This window comes from Numenius arquata, chromosome 2, assembly GCF_964106895.1.
Source record: "Numenius arquata chromosome 2, bNumArq3.hap1.1, whole genome shotgun sequence".
NCBI lineage: Eukaryota > Metazoa > Chordata > Aves > Charadriiformes > Scolopacidae > Numenius > Numenius arquata.
In genome coordinates, this window is record NC_133577.1 from 69,816,602 (window position 1) to 69,836,573 (window position 19,972).

General features: G+C 42.5%; 1 protein-coding gene across 1 annotated transcript; it reads left to right on the forward strand.

The window, feature by feature from the left end:
- Positions 1-113: 113 nt before the first annotated feature.
- SLC37A3 (solute carrier family 37 member 3) lies at positions 114-19,287 on the forward strand. The gene is made up of 14 exons (XM_074168573.1): positions 114-214; positions 1,155-1,269; positions 3,780-3,872; positions 4,366-4,449; positions 5,680-5,825; positions 6,451-6,547; positions 7,643-7,727; positions 8,787-8,968; positions 11,734-11,875; positions 13,114-13,215; positions 15,328-15,375; positions 16,353-16,504; positions 18,264-18,329; positions 19,195-19,287. Exons 1-14 carry the CDS (start codon positions 114-116, stop codon positions 19,285-19,287), a joined length of 1,506 nt encoding a protein of 501 aa, XP_074024674.1.
- Positions 19,288-19,972: the final 685 nt, after the last annotated feature.

Sequence of the window (19,972 nt, forward strand, 5' to 3'; positions counted from 1 at the left end):
TTTGTTTTCTCCTCCCTTTCCACCTTCTTCTGTTCAAGTGAGAAGAAAAATGACCTAAGCACCATCCAGCCTTTGTGGCCAAGGGCAGGAGTAGAGGTAGGGTGGCCAGGAGGATGGCTTTGCCTGGAAGCTTACGGAGGCAGCCTGCGAACAGAGGCCTTATGTCCCATTGCACCCACCATCATATTGTTGTGTTCCTGCTGACCTTCTTCAGGTAGGTTGAGGGTATCTCTGCACAGAGAGGGGTTCATCTTGCTGAATTTAGGGGGGTGCGGGCATGTCCAAAGAAGGAGAATGAAGGTAGGAAAACAGGCTTAACCTTTGGCTGTGAGCCTTGAAAACAAACTTTGAAGCTAGTCGTACCAACCGGTCTGGGACTCATGCATCCGTGGAGCTGAGTGTGCTATGCCCCTGGGGAATCCAGCCACAAACAGGGCTTGCACCGAAGGTGAGGCTGACTGTGCCAAGCCTGCAGCAGCCTGTTGCAGAAGGTTGAGTGTGGGTGGGTGTGGGGAGGAGCTAGCTGAAATGAGGAAGGAAGCAAACCCTAATGCTCAGAACTCATTTAATACCTGTTCTGACTGATGGAACATGCTGGCATTGCTTCTGGGGTCCTATTCTCTTCCAAAAGTGCTGTTTACAGAGGGTGGACAGACTCTGGAACAGAAAGGTCACCGCTTCAGATCTGAAGGTCTGCAAGATTTGTTTGTTGAAATCTTGTCTGTTACACCAGCTGACAACAGCTGGAATACCATCCTGGCTCTCCTTTCAAACTTTGCCTTGCTAACATCCTTTGGTCTTCACAGCAATACTGCCACTGATACCTGATCTGGAAGAGCACTTGTAATGGTGGTTAGCCACATGAGTGCATCTTCTCTTTTCTCTTTATTGATATGTAATTGCTGTTGCACAGTCACTTTTGAAAATAAAAGAGGAGAGCTTTTCCAGTTGGGACCCTATTTCACACCTCCCTTCTAAAATCAGTGTGTCTGCCCATAATTTGGGGGTTCTCACTGCTGCCTACTATGTCCAAAACTGTCAGTCTTCTGCTATGCTGCCTGCTTAGACAGCATGCATCTATCTTGAGTCCCACCCTTTCCCACTTGACCTCTGGAGAAGATTTAGAAAACCTGTCCTTCTGTGTTTTCTGGCAGTTATTCCCTGCTCCATGCTTCCAGAAAGACATTCAGTAATGTCAAAGTCAGCATTTCCAGCCAGTGGACTCCCTCCTGCCTGAACAGCACAGCTCCTGAGCTCCGGCCATATGAGGTAAGGACCCAAAGGGTAGGCAAGTGCAATGGGTAGCTTCCAGTATGCTGAGCTTGTGGTGCTGAAGAGGCCCCTTTAAGTCTCTGTCAGGGACACGTCTCAGAATGTGAGTTGGAGCTTCAGGTGTCTGAATTGTAGTTTTCTGGCTCATCAGGTGATGGTGAAATCTTTCCTAGTGGTCCTCAGAGAGAAACTTCTCAAGAAGTTACAGTATTCTAATGGAAACTGGGATCCCAGCAGATTCTTTCTAGTAGCCAGCAGCATGGAGGTGGGGGAGGAGGAGGAAAGAGGGAACCTACCTCTGAGGTATCAGAGGCAATAAATCAGAGCGGTTAATGAGGTTACAGAGATCCCTGTAAAACCCTGGCTGTGTCTTTCTCTGTGGCAGTCCTGCTGCTGCTACCCTGTTAAAAGGGTAGCCAAAGTAGGAGAGAAGAAAGCTATCTGAACGTGCTACCAGCTTACCCTAAATTGATACTGAAGAATGACATTTTTATCTTGCATCTAAAAGGTCTGATTTCCAAAAGTGCTGAACATCCGGTCCCTCTTGGTTGTAAAATCCTAGCTTCAGTGAAAGCTGTAGGAGTTTTGGCAGTGTTTGCTTGAAGAAAAGGAAGTTGTATACTGCTTGCCCTCACAAATGGCAATGCCAGGACTACCTGCTGGCTCCTACCCATAGTTCTTTTAAGGGGCATCCTTGTTTTTAGCAGTACCTTGTCCCGATGCTTTTGAGAAGTGGAAGAAACCTTACATTAATAGCTTGGTTGCAGGCCATGACATCTATTAGAGCAGAGAGTTCCAAGTCACTTGTCTGGTTGTTGTCTGCATTAGGAATCATCAGTTATTTGAATGTTTGACTGAGGAATGATAAATGCTGACTTTTTGTGATAAGTCAAAACAGTAAATTGAGCCTGTAACGTATTCAGGATTTTATAGTATGGCAAAAAAAAGGAGTGGTGTCTCAGAGATGCTACAATGAACTAAACTGTGTTTATATTTAGTTCCTTAACTGACATTCAGACAACTATTATATTTCGGAAGCTGTTTTGATTTTTTTTTTTTTTTTTTTTTAAATATAGATGATTTAATTTATGCTGGCTGTTGAGGTGATCAAGAAAAATTGTCAAAATCATCCTTTTGGTATCAGTTTAGGTTACATCAGTTAAGAGTAAAGTGCATTTTGGGAAATTGATAGGACAGATTAAGGACATGAACAGAGAAGTCACGTGCTATGTCTTTGTAACTACAATTTTATACTTAAAATATTTTTTAAAGTACAACAAAATATTTTGCAATTATTTTGTGAGTAGGCTGTAGTATGATTTTATTAGAAGGATGACTTAGATCTGTACTTTTCAGCCTTTAAAGGTTTGTGAGTCCTGTGGACGTTGTTTAATGAATTTAAGCCTAATGACAAAAGATTTGATTTGCTTATCCTTCTAAGACTCTTAATAGCTAGGGGACCTCCAGGGATCTCTGGTTAAAAGTTGAAATCTACTGGTGTAAGTAGCTATTGGTGGCCTCAAGTGGCACAAAGTATTTTTCAAGAGATCTGTTAGTTTTCTTGGACATGAGACTTAAGCAGAAGCTGTGTCAATAGGCCTTACCAATGTTACATCTCTTAAACTAAGTGGATGTGTAATTAATGCTGTCAGTACAGAGTGTTCCCCTGGAGGGGTAGAATCAAACTAAAACTTCTGATATTTGAGTTAGACACATCCATAGGTCAGGTTTGGATTGGGTTTATCTGTTTTTCTAATGGGGGCATGGTGGGGAGGGAAGAAAACTTTGTCTTGATTAACTTTATTCATTCTTCAAGTCATCCTAAAAGCTTTCTCTTTTCAGCTAATGTCACTAATCTTAGTTTAGAGACAATTGAGGTTTTTTTCCCCCTTTTTTTTGATCTTACTGAAAATGTAATGAAACTCAGGGTAAACACAAAAAAGTAACATTAGTAACTGGAGCTCACTGTAAATAGTTTCCAACCAGTCTATTTCCTCCCCTTGTTGCTCTTCTGTTCTTTCTTTTCCGTTTGTGGTCTGTCATTTCCTATTATGGTTGCTGCCACAAATACTTTAAGAGAATTATTCATTTAGTGAAGACAGCAAGATAAGTTCAGATGAGACACTACAAATAAAACAGAATATGCCTTTATTGTATTATTCATTAAGATGCTCATCAGTGTTTCTGTGAAAGAAGCTGTCTTAAGAGTTGCACGCTTTTAAGAAGTAGGGTTTGTTTTGCCAGTCATTTGCCTCAATCCAGGTGGAATGAGCATTTCTCACTTCTGGTTTGCTAGCTTGCCCTGTAGAAGTGAAACAAAGCGGCAGCAAACATTTTCTGCAGTAAACAATGTCGGAATTGTTCTTGATTTGATAATTAAAGCGTTGGAGGAATGGGATGTTGCTGGGGCCAGATGCTATTCTGCTCTGGAGCTGGTATTTCCATTGAAAAAGAGTAGAATGAGCTGTGCCTTTCGCTGTTTACCTGTTAAAATTTTCTCTCTGTAGCTCTGGAACAGTAGTCATTTATTTCCAAATGCAGAAGAAGCAACTCTCTTCTTGGGGACACTGGACACTATCTTTTTATTTTCCTATGCTGTGGTGAGTAAAACTAACTCAAAGCTGCTGAGCTTTGGTTGAATCTTATTGGGATGACCACACCCATGTTTAGAGGGGATGAACAGGATCTTCTTCTTGGACTTGCCTAGCACTAATGCAGTAAAAAAAGCTTAGTTCAGGAGCAGATTTTTTTCCTTCGATTTCTATTAGTTCTCCCCATGCCTGTCACCCATGTGAAGATGCTTGTTAACAAATGAAAGAGAAATACTGTCACTTCAGAACTTCTCACGTGCCTGTCACCAGGGGGTGGGAGGGCTAGCTCTATCTCTCCAAGAGTTCTCAGCTGAATTTTTTAAAAATAAGAAATGTAATGAACAACTATGAGCATGGTTTCTTTAGTGGTGGAAGAAGTGGTTAGAATCAAACTGTGTAACAACAACATTTGGATCAGCTTGACCCTTCTACCTCATTTTAATTCTTGCAAATAACAGATGCAAATCTTGTAGCTTTATTTAATGCTGTGTTTTGTTCTTAGGGTCTCTTTGTCAGTGGCATAGTTGGGGATCGCCTGAATTTACGTTGGGTTTTGTCTTTTGGCATGTGTTCCTCTGCTCTGGTGGTAAGTCAGAACATACTGGTGTGATTTTGAAATCTCTCTTAGGGTTTCTAGGTAGGGTTTTGCTTTAGGGGAGAAGAGGCTTTGTTTCTGTGTGAATCTGCCTTTGAGCTGCACCTCAGTGGTCTCAAAGTCTGTGTGTAGAACTTTGTCCTGGATGCACTTACTGCATTGTCTAAAGCATAGAGCTACACTAGATGACTCACCTCTTCCTGAAATATCTATTTATGGATACTGTGTCAGAAGGAAATTCCAAAGTTTGAGGCACTGTCTAGAGACTTGATGAACAGCCTTTGTACAAGATTGGCGTATTTGGACCTTTTGGGACTATTTTGTATTATAACTGTTCTCCCAGCCCACATATGTTGTCGTCAAGGCTTTTGCTTCCAAACGCAACCTTTGCTGTCTTCTTTAAATGACATGCTAACAATACTAAGCATTCATTTACTTATTTTGTAATTGCTGGGAGGGCATCTGTCAAAAAAAGAATGTCTGCTTAAAACAAAAGGGTTCTTCAGGTTCAAGCCACTGCAGATAAGTGTGAATCAGTTTTATCTCATTGTGGTTTTTTGGTTATTAAAGTAGTGGTAAAATGTGTGGAGTGCTTTTGATTTACCCAGTGGCTACAAACCCCATTATAGCCTATTGCGTTCTGCAAACACATGACCACAAACATGTATCAAGCACAGTGTGCCACAAATTGTGTTTATTTTGGCTAGTTTGGGTTAGGGCTCTTAGTAATTTGAGACCTGGCTGTAGTATTTATGTTAAATTTTGCTAAGATAAATGACTGCTGAGGGTTTTGTGTTTGGACAGTCTTGTGGATTTGGGATGTCAGTACAATAGCAGATCAAGAGGCTACTGTATTTTTAGCGTTGTTACTGAAAGCATTTGTCTCTTTCTTTTCCTCTCCTGTTACAACTGTGCTGTTTACAAAGATAAAAGTCTTTTGGAGTGGAAATGCCATGACAGCACATTTGTCTCTGGAGCTGTTTGGTGTCTGGAGTCAGTGCTGTAATGGCTCAGCAGAGGGTGCTATTAGCTCTGAGCTTTTTCATAAACAATGCCAGTCTTGCCTCTGGCTGGCCCCTGTGGGGAGCCTTCTCCCTGAAATGTTATTTCTTTTTTAGGACCCTGTTCCTGTCTGGCTTTCAGCAGTAGCCTCAGGGTTTCCTCTCTGTTGTTTTGTGGTTTTTTTTTTTTTTTTTTTTTTTCCCCCTCCCTTCTCTCTAGGTATTCTTTTTTGGCACACTCACAGAATGGTTACATTTCTACAACAAGTGGTTCTACTGCTGTCTCTGGGTTGTGAATGGCTTGCTGCAGTCCACTGGTTGGCCCTGTGTGGTTGCAGTCATGGGCAATTGGTTTGGAAAAGCTGGGTAAGTTGAGTTTTCTTTAGTGACTCATTTATCTGACCCGCTGAGTAGCAGATTGAGCTGAAAGTCTTAAACCAAAAAGGCCAACTGTTAGGTCAGAATTAAAGTTATATGGGATGAAATATGCCTTACTTGTTACTATTCTCGCTCATTTTGTTTTTTTTTCTGGAGCCGCAGAACAGCTTGGTGTGAACACAGTTGCAGGTGTTAAAGGCACAGGTTCAAACTTCAGAAGTCTCCTAGGGCAAAGTGGCTGAACTTGACTTTTCATGCCACTGGAAAACTTGTTTCTCTTTACTAACCACTGGAGAAACTGGATGGAAACTGACTCATTGTAGGTTCAACTCTGCCGCTTTGTGGTATTGCTTGATGAGCTCTGGACATAGTTTGTAACCCTGTTGTTGTCAGCTCACCTCTGCTGTAACACAGGTGTTTCAGAATAGAACATTCCTCGCTTATCTATTTGGTACCCCCAAGTTACTTTGTGTTTTAAGTGACCTTTCAAGTGGACTGGAAGAATGCTGTAACTTTATTAAGTTAAAGTTCACTCAAATGTTGTGTCTTTGCCTTGTTCCTACTGTCACCTCTCCCCGCATTGCCTTTTTCAAATTTTCTTCCTGTTCTGCAGGAGAGGTTTTGTGTTTGGACTCTGGAGTGCCTGTGCTTCTGTGGGAAATATCCTCGGGGCGTTCCTTGCCTCCTGTGTTCTCAGATACGGCTATGAGGTAGGTATTGCTGTCTGGCTTCTAGCTGTGACTGCATGTCTGCTTGGGTTATGGGAGACTAGTTTCTTATCCTGTCTCTGAGAGATAACAGGCTCAGAGTGTCCAGTTTCATCGTCCTGAATTCTGTGGTAGCAAGCAGTAGGCAAAATAGAAAGGGTATTCTGTTCCTGACCCTGCCAAGTTGGGAGAAGTGAGCCTGAGACTTCTCTGTAAATGGGACTGATGTTATTGAAGAGCCCTAGTGTCATAGTATACTCTCTTCTGATTTCAGTGGCTTAAAGTGATCTTCAGAGTCATCCGTCACAGCTTCTTAGTTAACTGAAGTCATCGCTGCTGAATAGCGGTGAGGTTCTGGCAGGCATGGAGGCATAGCTTCTGTAACTGGGAAGAGCCAGGCACACACTACGTTGCTGTAACGCAGCAAGCAGGCAACTAAATACAGGGAATGTAAGTGAACCAGCACATTTTGCAGTGTGATCTACGAGGGCAGGCTAACAGGGCTGAGCTTGTCACTCTGCAGATGAGGAGGCTTAGGGTACTAAATAGCAGCCTTCCAAAGCCTGTGAGAAGATTGCTGAGAAATCAGAGCTAGACTCTTCCCTTGGTTGCATGGTGAGACAGCTAAAAAGCAGTGGGTATAAAGTGAAGCAGGGACAATTCCAACTGAATGTTTGGAAAACTATTTCCCTATTAAGTTAGTTAAGCATTGGAACAAGGGGCCAGAGCCTGGAGGATCTATCTTTGGAGAATTTCAAGACCTGGTAGAACAAAGCTCTTAGCAACCTGGTCTGAATTTGGTGTTTGACCCTTCTTTGAGCAGTCCTTTCCAATATATCTGAATCTGTGGTTGTGTTGAGTGAGCTCCTTCCTCACTAAAACAGCTGTTTCAATGTGGTCTTTCAGTCTAGATGGAACCATGTCTGTTCAGGAGATGCAGAGATCACTTGTTTCCAAGTTTTATGGATGTAGTCTGGGTTGCTGTAGATGCGTTTACTCTCTGACAAGGTTGGAATGTAAAGAAACCCTTGTTAGTCAGGGAAGTCCATGTGACTGAAAGTGTTTAAAAAAATATGATTTTTATTTATTTATCTTCAGTATGCTTTCTTGGTGACTGCCTCAGTACAGTTTGCTGGAGGAGTCATTGTCTTCTTTGGGCTACTGACGTCACCGAAGGAAGTGGGTAAGTAGAAGACGCCTGTAGTATTTCAGTCCTTTCACAGAAAGCAGATCTGCAGCTTTTCACATAGTACTAAAAGTACTGCTCGTTCTGACAGCACTTGTCCTCAGGGCTTTTATAAAATGGTATTGCACTTCAGTGTACTTTATGGAGCAAATGCTTTACTTGCCAAGATCACAGTAAATGCCATTGTGCATCATATGTATAGGGTCTGGATATTTTAAAAAGCAAAATAAAGCACCCTGGCTCTATCATCTCCATTAGGATGTGCCTAATTGTCAGTTTTTCTTCACCTACTGTTAAAGAAACAGTAGGCAAACTGATAAATGGCTATTGTAGGAGAAAACTATGGCAAGCCTTAACTATGCAGTGGGAAGGGAAAGTACTTTTCGTCTGCGGGTCTACTCCTGCAGCCAGTTAAATAGCTCTCAGTTTGGATACGGTCCTTCTCTGAGAAGATGGTAGGCAAGGCAAAGTGTAATGGAAAAACAAAAGAACTTTTGGGCTTTGACAGGGCCATGGAGGAGGCTTCCCAGGTGCCTGCAAAGGCTATAAAGTTGGTAGCACTAAAGCTACCATAAAGAGTGCTCATAAGAGCACTCAGCAGCCCAGAAAGCGCAGTGCAGTTCTAGGGTTTCTGTTTCAGTGGAGGTGTTAACAGGCAGCAGCTGTCTGAGCAGTTGCTGGTACACTCAGCCTCCACGCTCAAGGGAAGCTATACTCAGGAGCCAGGTCTAAGGATCCCAACCACTAAAGAAGGGGGAAATGCACTAATTTGTTGTGTCTTCCAACTAATGGCCAGACACTCAGAACAGACAAAGGCGACGCCAGGATCAGACAGAATACTTTCAAGAGCGCTAGAAGACAAAGGGTAGAAACTGGCGACACTGCAGAACACCATCTAGAAGAGTTTCTAAGCCAAAGGAGGATGGAGGTATGGGAGAGCAAGGGAATTGCCAGAAGGGAGAATTGCTTAAAAGAAGCGAGCATAGCTTTAGAGTGGGGAGAGGGTGAACAGGCTGTGGTCCGTTTTTCCTGTTGTATATCCCTTATAAAACTTAGGCCTCCCTGAGCTTGGAGCAGATGAAGACAACAGTGTGGAGGAAGATGCCAACAGACCTTTAATGGGCGATGATGATGCAGATGATGATGACCGGAATTACTCTATTCAAGCAACTGACACTGATAACCAGCCAAAGGCCATTGGCTTTTTCCAGGCTTGTTGCCTTCCGGGTGTAGTACTGGTGAGGACACAGATTCTTGTTATTAAACATAAAGCTGACTGTTTTGTGTTGTCAGCATTTGTTGACATCATTGTTATGTTGACCATGTGTTGTAGTTGTTGACATCTGACTTCCTATGCTGTCAAAACCTTGGGGTTGGGACTGTTATCCTTGTGTGCATGGATTATAATGCTGTCCGGGTGTGTGGTTGCGTGTTGCTCTTCCCATCGGACTCCTGCTTCGTTTAGTGTATGAAATGAGGAGACTTAGGGCAGCAGAGATCCTGTCCTTTTTGCTGCTGAATTTAGAAGGGAGGCCATGAGCAAAGGTGGCTGTAGGATGCTTTCTTGCTATGTTGCCATGAGGAATGGGATTCTCACTGCTAGCTGAGCATCACAGAGAACTCCCTAGCGCTGACATTGGGGGTTTGGTTTTTTTATTAGTTGCCTTAAAGCAGAAAACTGGCCTGAAAAGCCTTAATCAGCATGATGTAATGTGTGGCAAAGTAGGTGTTTGTTTTTATAAACAACTAGAAACAAGGCCTGGTGATGTAGTTTCCACATATCCTTGTCCTGTCCCTTGCGAGAGAACTTGTACTTCTGCATCAGCAGCATTGCCCAATTCATGGACTTGTTTCAGCTGAAAAATTAACCTGCCATTAAAAAACAGTGTTACCGTTCTGTATCAGTGGGCTGTGTGGCCCCGTAATATTAGAACCAGTACAAGAAAAGGGGCAGGGTGGCTGGCTCAATAAGACAGGGTGAACTGTCTGGATTTGATCATGAAGCAGAGCTTCTGAATGGGCAGTATTGTCAGGTACTCTTACTGAGTAAAGAAGTTTGTGGCTGTGATTAAGGCAGCACAAAATCTAGAAGGGATGGGTGGATTGTCAATGTAGGGTGCTGGACAGCCACATTTCTGTTGTTAAGACTGTGGTTGAGGGATGGCAAAAGAAAACATACCCATCTCGAGTTCTTTCCTAATATGGCTAAATGCTGTATATACTATGGGTTGGTTTTGTTGGTGCTAAGAATGGACTGATGTACAAAGAACCTGTAGGCAAAATTTCTTAGTGGTGGTGGCTGCCTCAGTTGATGTGTGACTTTTCATTGGCCAGAATATAAGGAGGTACTATGGAACTGATGTTGTTGTTTCTGTACTTGGGATTTTGAGGACATGTTCTGTGTATTAACCCTGCCACACAAACACCTCTGAGTCTATGAGTTTTATCTGATTGTCAGATCGGTGCCCACCCAAACCAGGACATTATGTGAGAGACCAAATACTGAGAGAACCTCCAAAGCCTTAAGAGAAGAGGAAGTGGCCTCAGGTTGCGCCAGGGAAGGTTTAGGTTAGATATTAGGAAAAATTTCTTCAGCAAAAAGGTTATCAAGCACTGGAACAGGCTGCCCAGGGAAGTGGTGGAATTGTCATCCCTGGCGGTATTTAAAAGATGGGTAGATGAGGTGCTGGGGGACATGTTTTAATGTTTGTCAGTGTTAGGTCGATGGTTGGACTTGGTGATCTGAAGGGTCCCTTCCAACCTAGACAATTCTGTGATTCTAAGATTCTATAATGACTTTTTTGACATATTTTTCCTGTAGTTCCTCTCTTCTCCTGTTGAGTGATATGGTGGAAGAGTTTTAGTACAGACAGCTTTCCCCTGAGCCTCTGGAAATTCAATGTTTAATCACTCAGGCAATCTGGTAGACTGTTTCTAAGGATGTTGCAATAAATATAGTGCAGAGCTTCGTACAGTGCACTTTTCTTGGGCAAAGGCAGAAGAATTCTACCAAACATCCCCGTGTCTTGCATATACGATGGAGAATACCTTGTGTCCTCTAAGAGTGAAAAAGCATTAATAATACAGCTAAAAAGGATGTATTTATTAAAATAACAAATTCAGAAGAAATGAAGTTTAATATATAAAAAGATCTGCTTTTTGAAATTCAAAGACAAGTGTGTACATACAGATATACATAGCCTCAAAAACTATGATTCTAGCAGGTTGTTTTTTCTGCGTTCATCCTTGTTTACCTCTTCAAATATGAATTCCTTTAACTGCCATGTCAGTGTTTATGTGGAGGCCTTACTGAAACAGTGTGCCTCGTCCCTCTGCATGCTCGGCCAGCAATCCCAGGGAACAAATCTTTGTCACACCCGTGAAAGCTCTAAAGAGGGAGATCTCCTGCTGCTAGCTGAGGAGAACTTGAGCTCAGCAGCCAAAAGCAGGAGGTTGTCTCAGCTGTTGGGTTTGGAAGCATGTGCTTAGCTTTGGCCAAACCTTTCATCTTGTGTCCTGGGATACGTGCCTGGGGATTATGACCAAAGCTTTCTCTTCTGGTGCTGTAAGCAGATGAGCCTTCTGAGCAGCAAAAGATAGCACAGAGGAACTACTTCATATAACTTTTCTCAGCATGATGCACAGATGACTAAATCTCAAGCTTGTTTCATGTCACATGGTTGGCTCCCTTCTCTTAAGAAGTTGAATTAAATTTCCTTCATTTTTTGAAGCCTGGTGTCATTTCCTCTCAAGACTACACTGAAAGTGTTTTAACCCGTTGCATTCAGTGAAAAGAAAATAGCCTTCTTGACAGTGATTTTTGTATTCCTGGGTTCCCTTTGATGTTCAGCATTAAGCTTTCATAATGCTGCCTTCTTATTTGAAATGCAGAACCGCTTCCACCTGAAAGCTTTAGCTGGATCCAGAGCTTTATGGGAAGGAGCAGAAATGCTGTTTGCATTTCTCAAGTGCTAACTGCTTGCTGGCCCTCTCTTTATTCCAGTATTCTTTGGCCTATGCCTGCTTGAAACTGGTGAATTACTCCTTCTTCTTCTGGCTGCCCTTCTACCTCAGCAACAACTTTGGATGGAAAGAAGCCGAAGCTGACCAGCTCTCAATCTGGTATGATGTGGGAGGAATCATAGGTGAGTGAACAAGTGAGTGACATCTTCCTGCAGTTGCCCTGCTAGGATTTGAAAATGAAAGATCGCGAATGTGGTTCAGAGCAGTCATGTTCAGTGGCATCTAGGTGTTTACTGAATATATGAAAAGTCTAGTTATGTATGTGGCTGCTTGGCTGTGTGGTTTTTTTGGTTTTTTTTTTTCCTAAAACACAGAGTAAATGAGCCCCCTGAAGAGTTTGCATATAGTTTAAAGGGCACTATCGTATTCTTGGACATTACCCGCAGTGGGCATTTTTCTTTACTCAGCAGGACTTCTTGAAAAGTGCTGTGTACAAAATGGTATCCCTGCTGCTTGCTTCTTCTTTTCTAACAGGTACCTTTGAGGGAGAGTTTAGATCTGGGTTTGGTACTGTCCCTTTTGTCCTGTATTTTTAAGAACAGACTCAGCGCAGATCTCAGCAAAGCAGAACTGCATTACGTTCAGAAATAAAATGTAATTGCAGTTGTTTCTGCTGGCTGAAAAATCTGACCCTGTTCCTCCAGAATAAAGAACATATTGTATATGTGTTTAGACTTCCACTCTCCTGTGCTCAGTTTCTTGCTTTATTACCTTGTCCAGTTAGCTTTCCTAGAATAGACATCCTTGTATTGGTCTGTTCAGGGTCAGGTTTTTTTGCCTCTGTGGCCTTTTCTATGTTAGGCTTTCTCAACATTCTGGTTTTTGCCAGCAGAGCAGTTCCTACAGAGCTAGCAATGATACATAAGGTGATTTTTATCAGCTATTGGCATTTGTAGCAATTAGTTGCACCTACTGTAAGTAGGTGAGACAGCAGGGGGTGTGAGGCCCCTGTGTGCTAATGCTTTCCCCGTGGAGAAGAACTGTCTTTTCCTGCACTTTCTGTGCAGCCACAATGTTAAGCTTGCTTGCATCCAGAGTTGTGGTGATCTTAGAGCTGTGATGGTCCTATAGGGGAAGGAAAAGGAAAGCAGGAGCACTGGCTAGTTGTATGCCAGAAAAAAAGTAGTAATTCCTGGGAAAGCAGTATGATTAGTTCTCCGTGCTCTACCTGAGCCACTTCAGTTTACTGTTTTCTCTGAATCTGGGGCAGTAAGGGCAGGAGACTTGGTTTTCAGGATTTTGGACAAAATGCATATTGATGAGAAGGCAAGAGGCCACTGCAGTCAGTGAAATGAGTTTCGTTCAAGGTGTTAGCATTGGACAATGCTTTCTTTTTTGACAGTGATTTCTTTTTTTGCAGGTGGGACTATCCAAGGCTTGATTTCTGATGTTTTACAGAAGAGAGCCCCAGTGCTAGCAATTAGCCTGCTCTTTGCTGTAGGCTCTCTTTTTGGATACAGCCGTGAGTATGCTTTTGCTGCCCAGTGATAAGAGGTTCCTTTGGTACTTCTTAGAGAGAACCAGAGCACAGCCTGTTCTAATTATGTTGTTTGGTCTTGAAACTGCTTCTGGATCAGGATGATGCCTTTTGGTGTATTTTGCCTGAAGCGTGGCACTGCACAGAAAGAAACTGTTCTCTGGTTAATGAGGTGGAAAAGAATTAGCTGAGTGGTTGGATTTCTCTGTACTGGTGAGTTATAGTACTGATCCTTCCCCAGTGTCAGTGAGATTTTTGGCATTGTCATTGTATCAACACCACAACTGGCAGAGCACAAAATCTCAGGAGCATCCCTATAGTAAGAGGAAAGAGGATCCGGGGACAGATCTGTGCTGGAGTATATATACACTACAAAGAGGCAGAAGCTCTTAGACTTCACTTATGCTTCTGTAAGTCGTGAAATTTACGAGTTTCTGCCTCTTTTCTAATAGATACAGTTCTCGGTAATTAGTTATTGAAAGGAGTCTGTCAGGAAAACTGAGTAGAAGGAGGCAGGTAGATCTCATTTCTATGAAACATCTATGAGGCTCTTCTAAGTTTTGTGTCTTTGGGCATGGTGTCCTGTGGTACCAGAGTGCTTTAACTCACTGGGATTTCATTTCACTTCTCTGTGTCTTCCTCCAAAACGGGGTGGTAATACAGACCGGCTTTTATAGAGCACTTTGCGATCTGTGGACAGAAATCACTGCCAGAGCTAGACATGAAGAGCAAAGTGTGCCTTTCAGGATCATGGTGGCTTACTCAGATGGTCTGACTGAGGTCAAGAAGGTATAATCGTGAAAGAGCAAGCATTGGGTTTGGTGGAGTTTGGTGGAGTTTTGTAGGCTCTTGTGCTAACTCATTACTTTTGCAAGTGAATTGGAAGCAAATATAAAATTACTGCTGACAAAGTTTGAAGTTTGTAAGAGATAGCAGAGCAGCCAGAGGTCCAGGTGCCTTGTGCTTAATTCAGCATGTGCTACCATCCAGCCAGATACAGAAGGCTCAGACAATACCAAGTTACTTCAGTATGATAATTTCCCTCAGCCAAACCAGGAAGCCTTTTTATGTGCATAGTGTGTTGCACATGAGTAATAATGGCCTAAGTATATGTGAAGAGGGCTGCAACTTGTCTTACACATGGGAACTTGACCATGTATGGGCCGTAAGTAGAAGTGGTGAGTAAAGAATTTGGGTGATGCCTGGAAATGAGATACCAAGGAAAACAATGTCTGAAAAAGTACTGAAGGACTGCAGTGGAAAACCAGCTGCACATACACGTTATGATGCTGTTCCTGGAAAGGCATGCAGAACCTGTAGATGCGCAAACATGGCTTTGTGTCCTGGTTTGACACTTTGTAAGAAGGGATTAGGATATGAGGTTTTGCATTTTTTTTACTTCATTGTGCAACATTGTTTAGGCAGTTGCTGGATTACTACCTCCAGATCTAATCTCTGTATTTTAGAAAAGATTTTGGAAACTTCAGAATGAGTGGAAGGAGTGATTCAAGTGCTTCATGGTGGGAGAGTTTGAGTTGAGTCTAACGTCCCCAGAGAGACAGAGGGAGGATTCTCTTACTATTCAAATGGACTTTCAAAGAGAGTAAATGCAAGCTGTGTGTTGCAGAAAGAGGCATAACAAGGGCTAGAACCCAGAGCCAAGCAAATCTGGTATCAAAATAGGGCACAACATTTTAATGGCTAAGGTGACTTTTCTACTGTAAAGTGCTGTCAGGAAACTTCTGGGTCTTTAGTCTCTAAATGCCTTTGCAGTAAAACTAATCTCTGTAGGAGTCTCTAGTCAAATAGAAGTTACTGTTGTCACTATGTAGTTAATTGAACAGACAGTTCAAACTGGATGTTTGCATGCCCCAGAGAGGTTGTGGAGTCTCCTTCTCTGGAGATACTCAAAACCCGGCTGGATGTGTTCCTGTCCAGCTTGCTCTGGGTGAACCTGCTTTGGCAGGGGGGTTGGAGTAGTTGATCTCTGAAGGTCTCTTCCAACCTCTACCATTCTGTGATTCTTTCTGATCCTAAATAAGTGGATTTCTCAAGTTCATTTGTTTTATTTACAGTCGTCTGGTCTTTCTCTTGCAGGTTCTCCAAACAGCAAGCCTATCAATGCTGTGATCATGGCAATTACAGGTATCTTATCAAATGCCTCTGTTATGCTAGTAGACATATATATATGTTGCAGAAAAATCAGTAACGTCCACCTCAGGTAGTGGTAATGCATTTGGATGTGCTGCCATCTCTGCTGGTTTTGCAGAAGGAGTGAAAGCTGAGGCCCAATTTCCGTTATTTTTGGAATACAGCTGTAGGAAAACTGCCGTAGAGAGGGAGGTATAGAATATAGACTGTATAGAATAATGGCTTGGAACTAAAGGGGTCTGCCTTGGCTCAGTATGATGGGGACGGGTTTATGCCAAAATACTTAGCGATGATCTGATATCTGAGGAAGTGTACTTTTGGCAAAGGCATGAGCTGCAGCTTAAGCTTGAGGGTGGTTGTCTGTCAGAACCCCAGATGCCCTGTGTACTGTGGGGGATCACAAGCTTTGTGCGCTACCAGACATACTATGCTGTGTTATGGAATTAAGATTAGCCTGCATGAATAGAGCCTTTCTTTTCAAACACTCCTACTTCAGAACTCTCTGTCCTGTTGCATTTTTTCCCCTTCTACCTCCTTCTCCAATCCCTGGGGACTGAGGCGGTAGCATGGGGGTATACTACTATTCCAAAGTAGAAGTGTGTCTAAATCTGCTTTGTGTTGAGGGTTTGTGTATGCGTGCTGTTCAGAAGAAGCTTTCTGTATTCAGTTTGGTGTGTCCTGACTCCTCTTGCAGAGTGTGGCACAGCTAATTATCTCATTTTTTGATGTTAGATGAAAATGTGTTTGTTGGCAATTTCTGTGTGCTTCCCCCAGGTACGCAAGGTGTGCCATGGCCCTATGCTTCAGCTGTGAGGGTACACTTCTAACTACAATTAGTCTGTGACCACTGTCCCTAGACTTAAGCCTTTTCTGGAGTTTTGCATGGTAGAAAATCTGTGTTTGAAGACAGTCTGTTGAGAATCTATCCTCATGCTTGTTTTGCACCAAGGTTGTTTTCTTGGCATTTCCAGGATTTTTCATCGGAGGCCCTTCTAACATGATCAGTTCTGCAATTTCTGCTGACCTGGGGCGCCAGGATCTGGTGAAAGGCAGCAGTGAAGCTCTGGCAACAGTCACGGGAATTGTGGATGGAACTGGCAGTATTGGTGCTGCGGTGGGCCAGGTGAGGCTACCAAAGAAAAATAAAGGTCTGAGGAAGGAAGCAAAGAGTCTGTTGTGGTTAGAGATATTAGTTCATTCCTCAATCCAAAGTTGCATGGAGAGAGAGAGAGAAAGTGAGGGTTGGGTTTTGTTGTTTTTAAAAAAAATATTTATTCAAGAAACAACCAAGGGAACATGTGCATCTTAAGCTTCCAGTGGAAGCAATTTAATTAAGAGCTAAGCTAAGTATTCATAGTGTTAATGTTATGGCGCTCTCATAATTCAGACGAATTTTAGAGGCTTTCATATCCCAAACTCCAAAAAGAAAGTAAAGGTCAACTTCACAAAGAGTAAAAATAAAATGTTTTGAAGTTTGTTTGGGATTTTTTGTTCAAAGCTAATAGCAAAACCTTTGCTTACAGAAAAGTTTACCAAGTAAAATTAGAATACCTATTATAGATGTTACATTGTTTATAAAGTAATTTAAAATTTGCTCTTATTTGTGGTTCCCCTTTTTATTTCTGGATGTCTTTTACACTTTGTAAATCCAGCACCACTTGCTTCGATAGTCCTTACAGTACACTGCCAGAGGTCTGAAGACTAGACTGTTGCAGAAAAGGAAGCTGACAGTGTGCCCACTGGGGACATTCTTTCTTCTCAAATACAAGCTTTAACTATGTGGAAGAACAGAGTGGTGCTTTGGGGAGGGGAGGATTTAGTAGAAATATTGGAGCCAGTTCTATTCCAGGCATCCTATAGAGCTGGTAAAATACCAAGGATGGAGGCAAGACATACAAGTTTCTTTTCTGGAAGGGGATTTGGGTTTGTACTTGCCATTGATTGCCTGATAAATACAATCATTCAAGGTCTTTTTCATAGGAAAGATGCTGCTTATCTCCTTTAAATATGGAAAATCACAAGTGCTTTGTGGATGTCTTAAAAGTGCACTGCTACACTCAATGTTCTTCTTGCATTGTCTACAGTGTTTCTGTCTTCCCACACACATACCATTCAAACTTGCATCATCATAAAAATTGGGTCTTTAGTTCTGAAAAATTCCACCTGCCTCCCATTCTAACATTGCATTTATTTCAACAGAGACAACCATGATGTCATTCTGGGGGTGTGTGAATCACAGCAAATGCACAATGAACATGTTAGAAATTCAGATCCTGGTTTGTGCTCATAAACCCAGTAGTGGGTATATTAGAAGAAGGGAGGCCCTTGTGTAGCATCCGAATATAAATCTGTTAATAGGGAATACATTTTCTTTTGTAGCCTGTGTAGTCCTGTTGAGCTAGGACACAGTTCAGAACAGACTGTAATCTCACGTATCTTGCCTACGATGAAGGGTTAAGTAGTTAGTGGTCACACAGCTCTTGAAAATGCGTCCTATGTAACTTACAAGCCATTCTAGAGCTTTTAGTTCTTCTGAGAGTACTTACATCCACTTATGTCCCAGTGTTCTGTGCAAAAACCTTGTATTCAGCGGAGTCAATTTGTCACCCTTTGAAACTGTAGTTCTGTTCTCTCTTTCTGCTGCTATGAATTACTGTAAAGCTTCAGGATAGTATCTCCGCTTTGCTGAGACTGTGGGTTTTAGAAAGGATGCTGTCCTGAGTCATCTCTTCTGACAGGAAAAGATCAGCTGGAAGGTTTTGTGATCAGCTCTGTATGGAGTGTTAACAGCCCACAAATTCTAGAAAATGAAAGAACGATGCCTGAAAGTCATGCTTATTTTCCCAGTTTGAATAATTTTTTTTTCCCCTTTTTTTTTTTAGTATCTAGTGTCTTTGATCCAGGAGAACCTCGGATGGATGTGGGTTTTCTATTTCTTTATTCTAATGGTAAGAAATCACCTTTTTCAAAAATTCTTTGTCAAAGTTCAACTTGCAATAGAAAGTTTTTGTGAGAACCTGAAATTTGTGGTTTAAACACGCAGTCTGTTTCTGCAGCAGCTGCCAACTCTGATGCCATTCTCAAAGTTGTCTACAGTGTTCCTTTGCTTCGGGCTGTCTAAATCAACTGGGTTCATTTTGGATCCTTTAAAGTCACGTTGCCCAACGGGAACTGAGATTGTGGCAGAGGCACAAAAATACTTGCCTTAAAATACCTGTACGCGTTTCCTAAAGCTCATACCACCTGACTGAGTTCCAAGGCAGGACTTTTTCCTCCTTCTTGTCCATGATAGGTAGTTCCTAGTATTTTCAGGGAGCTGAAAATACAGGTTAAACTGCTTGTTTGTTAGCCCTTGAAGTCTGGTGGAAGGAGTGATGAGGATCTTGAAACTAAAATGAAGATGCCTTGCACTGGTGCCTGCCCCCTGGGGGAGAAGACCATTCAGGCCCTGATCTCCTCAGCGTTGCTGCAGTGGTGAATACTGTACAATTCACCCATTCTTCCCTGCTGGAAGTGCCAGGAATTGTCTTTGCATTTGTGCTGACAAGGGAAGAGGCCACTTTGGTAAGCAGCAGGGTGGCCGTGAGGAAGGCAGTTGAGGAGGTGAAGAGCTCATCTTCTTTATGAAAAGAAGATCATGTCAGCTGAAATTGTATGAGCAAGCTCAGTCCTTCCATCTGCTGTGTCACTTTGTCATCGCTTCTGTTAGCCTGTATCTTTCTGGGAGGCCTTGAAGGGACACTGGAGCACAGGGTGGCTGCAGCTATGTATGGTTCTCTCTGCTAATTGTCCTGGATGTGCTTCTTTTCACAGACGAGTTCAACAATCCTGTTCATTTCACCATTAATAGTGAGGGAGATCAAATTGCTTCTGCATGAGCGGCGCCTGCGAATGCTGGCTGAGTGACTTCTGCTTGCCTCTGGAAGGACTGTTGTACGGACCTGACAGCTGGAACACTAATCAAAATCCTGGGAGACTTGTTTCTTACATCCTCCAGGTTTGGACTAATTCAAAATAGCTCTGCGAGACTTGATTGACCTGCCTGTGCGAGCTCAATAGTGAAGTACCAAATACCCGTCCTGAAACCGCCTGCATCATGGAGCTGCTGATCTAAGCTAGACAATCCACAAGATCTGGCTGGGATTGTACTGGCCTACCAGACTCTTCCATGTCAGCAGCCACACTAGGGTCTTCTGTTGGGTGGTCTCACTGCTATACCCTTTCTTATTTATTTCTGGGTGTCCTGACCAAAGGTCAACTGTTTAAAACTGATGGTGGAAAGGCTCTCTTCCAATGAATTTTGATGCTCTGTTGTGCCGGTGAAGTCATACAGTGCATTTCATGGGTAGTCTAAGTTTGCGATCGGTTTAGCTTTTAGAAAGGGCAAAATTATTTGGAACTTGCGCTGTCTAGTTGTTTAAAAATAATGTTGTTAAATCTCTACACATATGGACCTCTGCTATCTGTAGCTATTAACTGTCATGTAGTCCAGTAGATCCACATGGAGAAGTTACCTCCATATTTGTTTTTAGCATTTTTTAATATTATTACTAATCTCTGGGAAACGAGATTTCAGTTTTTAACTATTTAA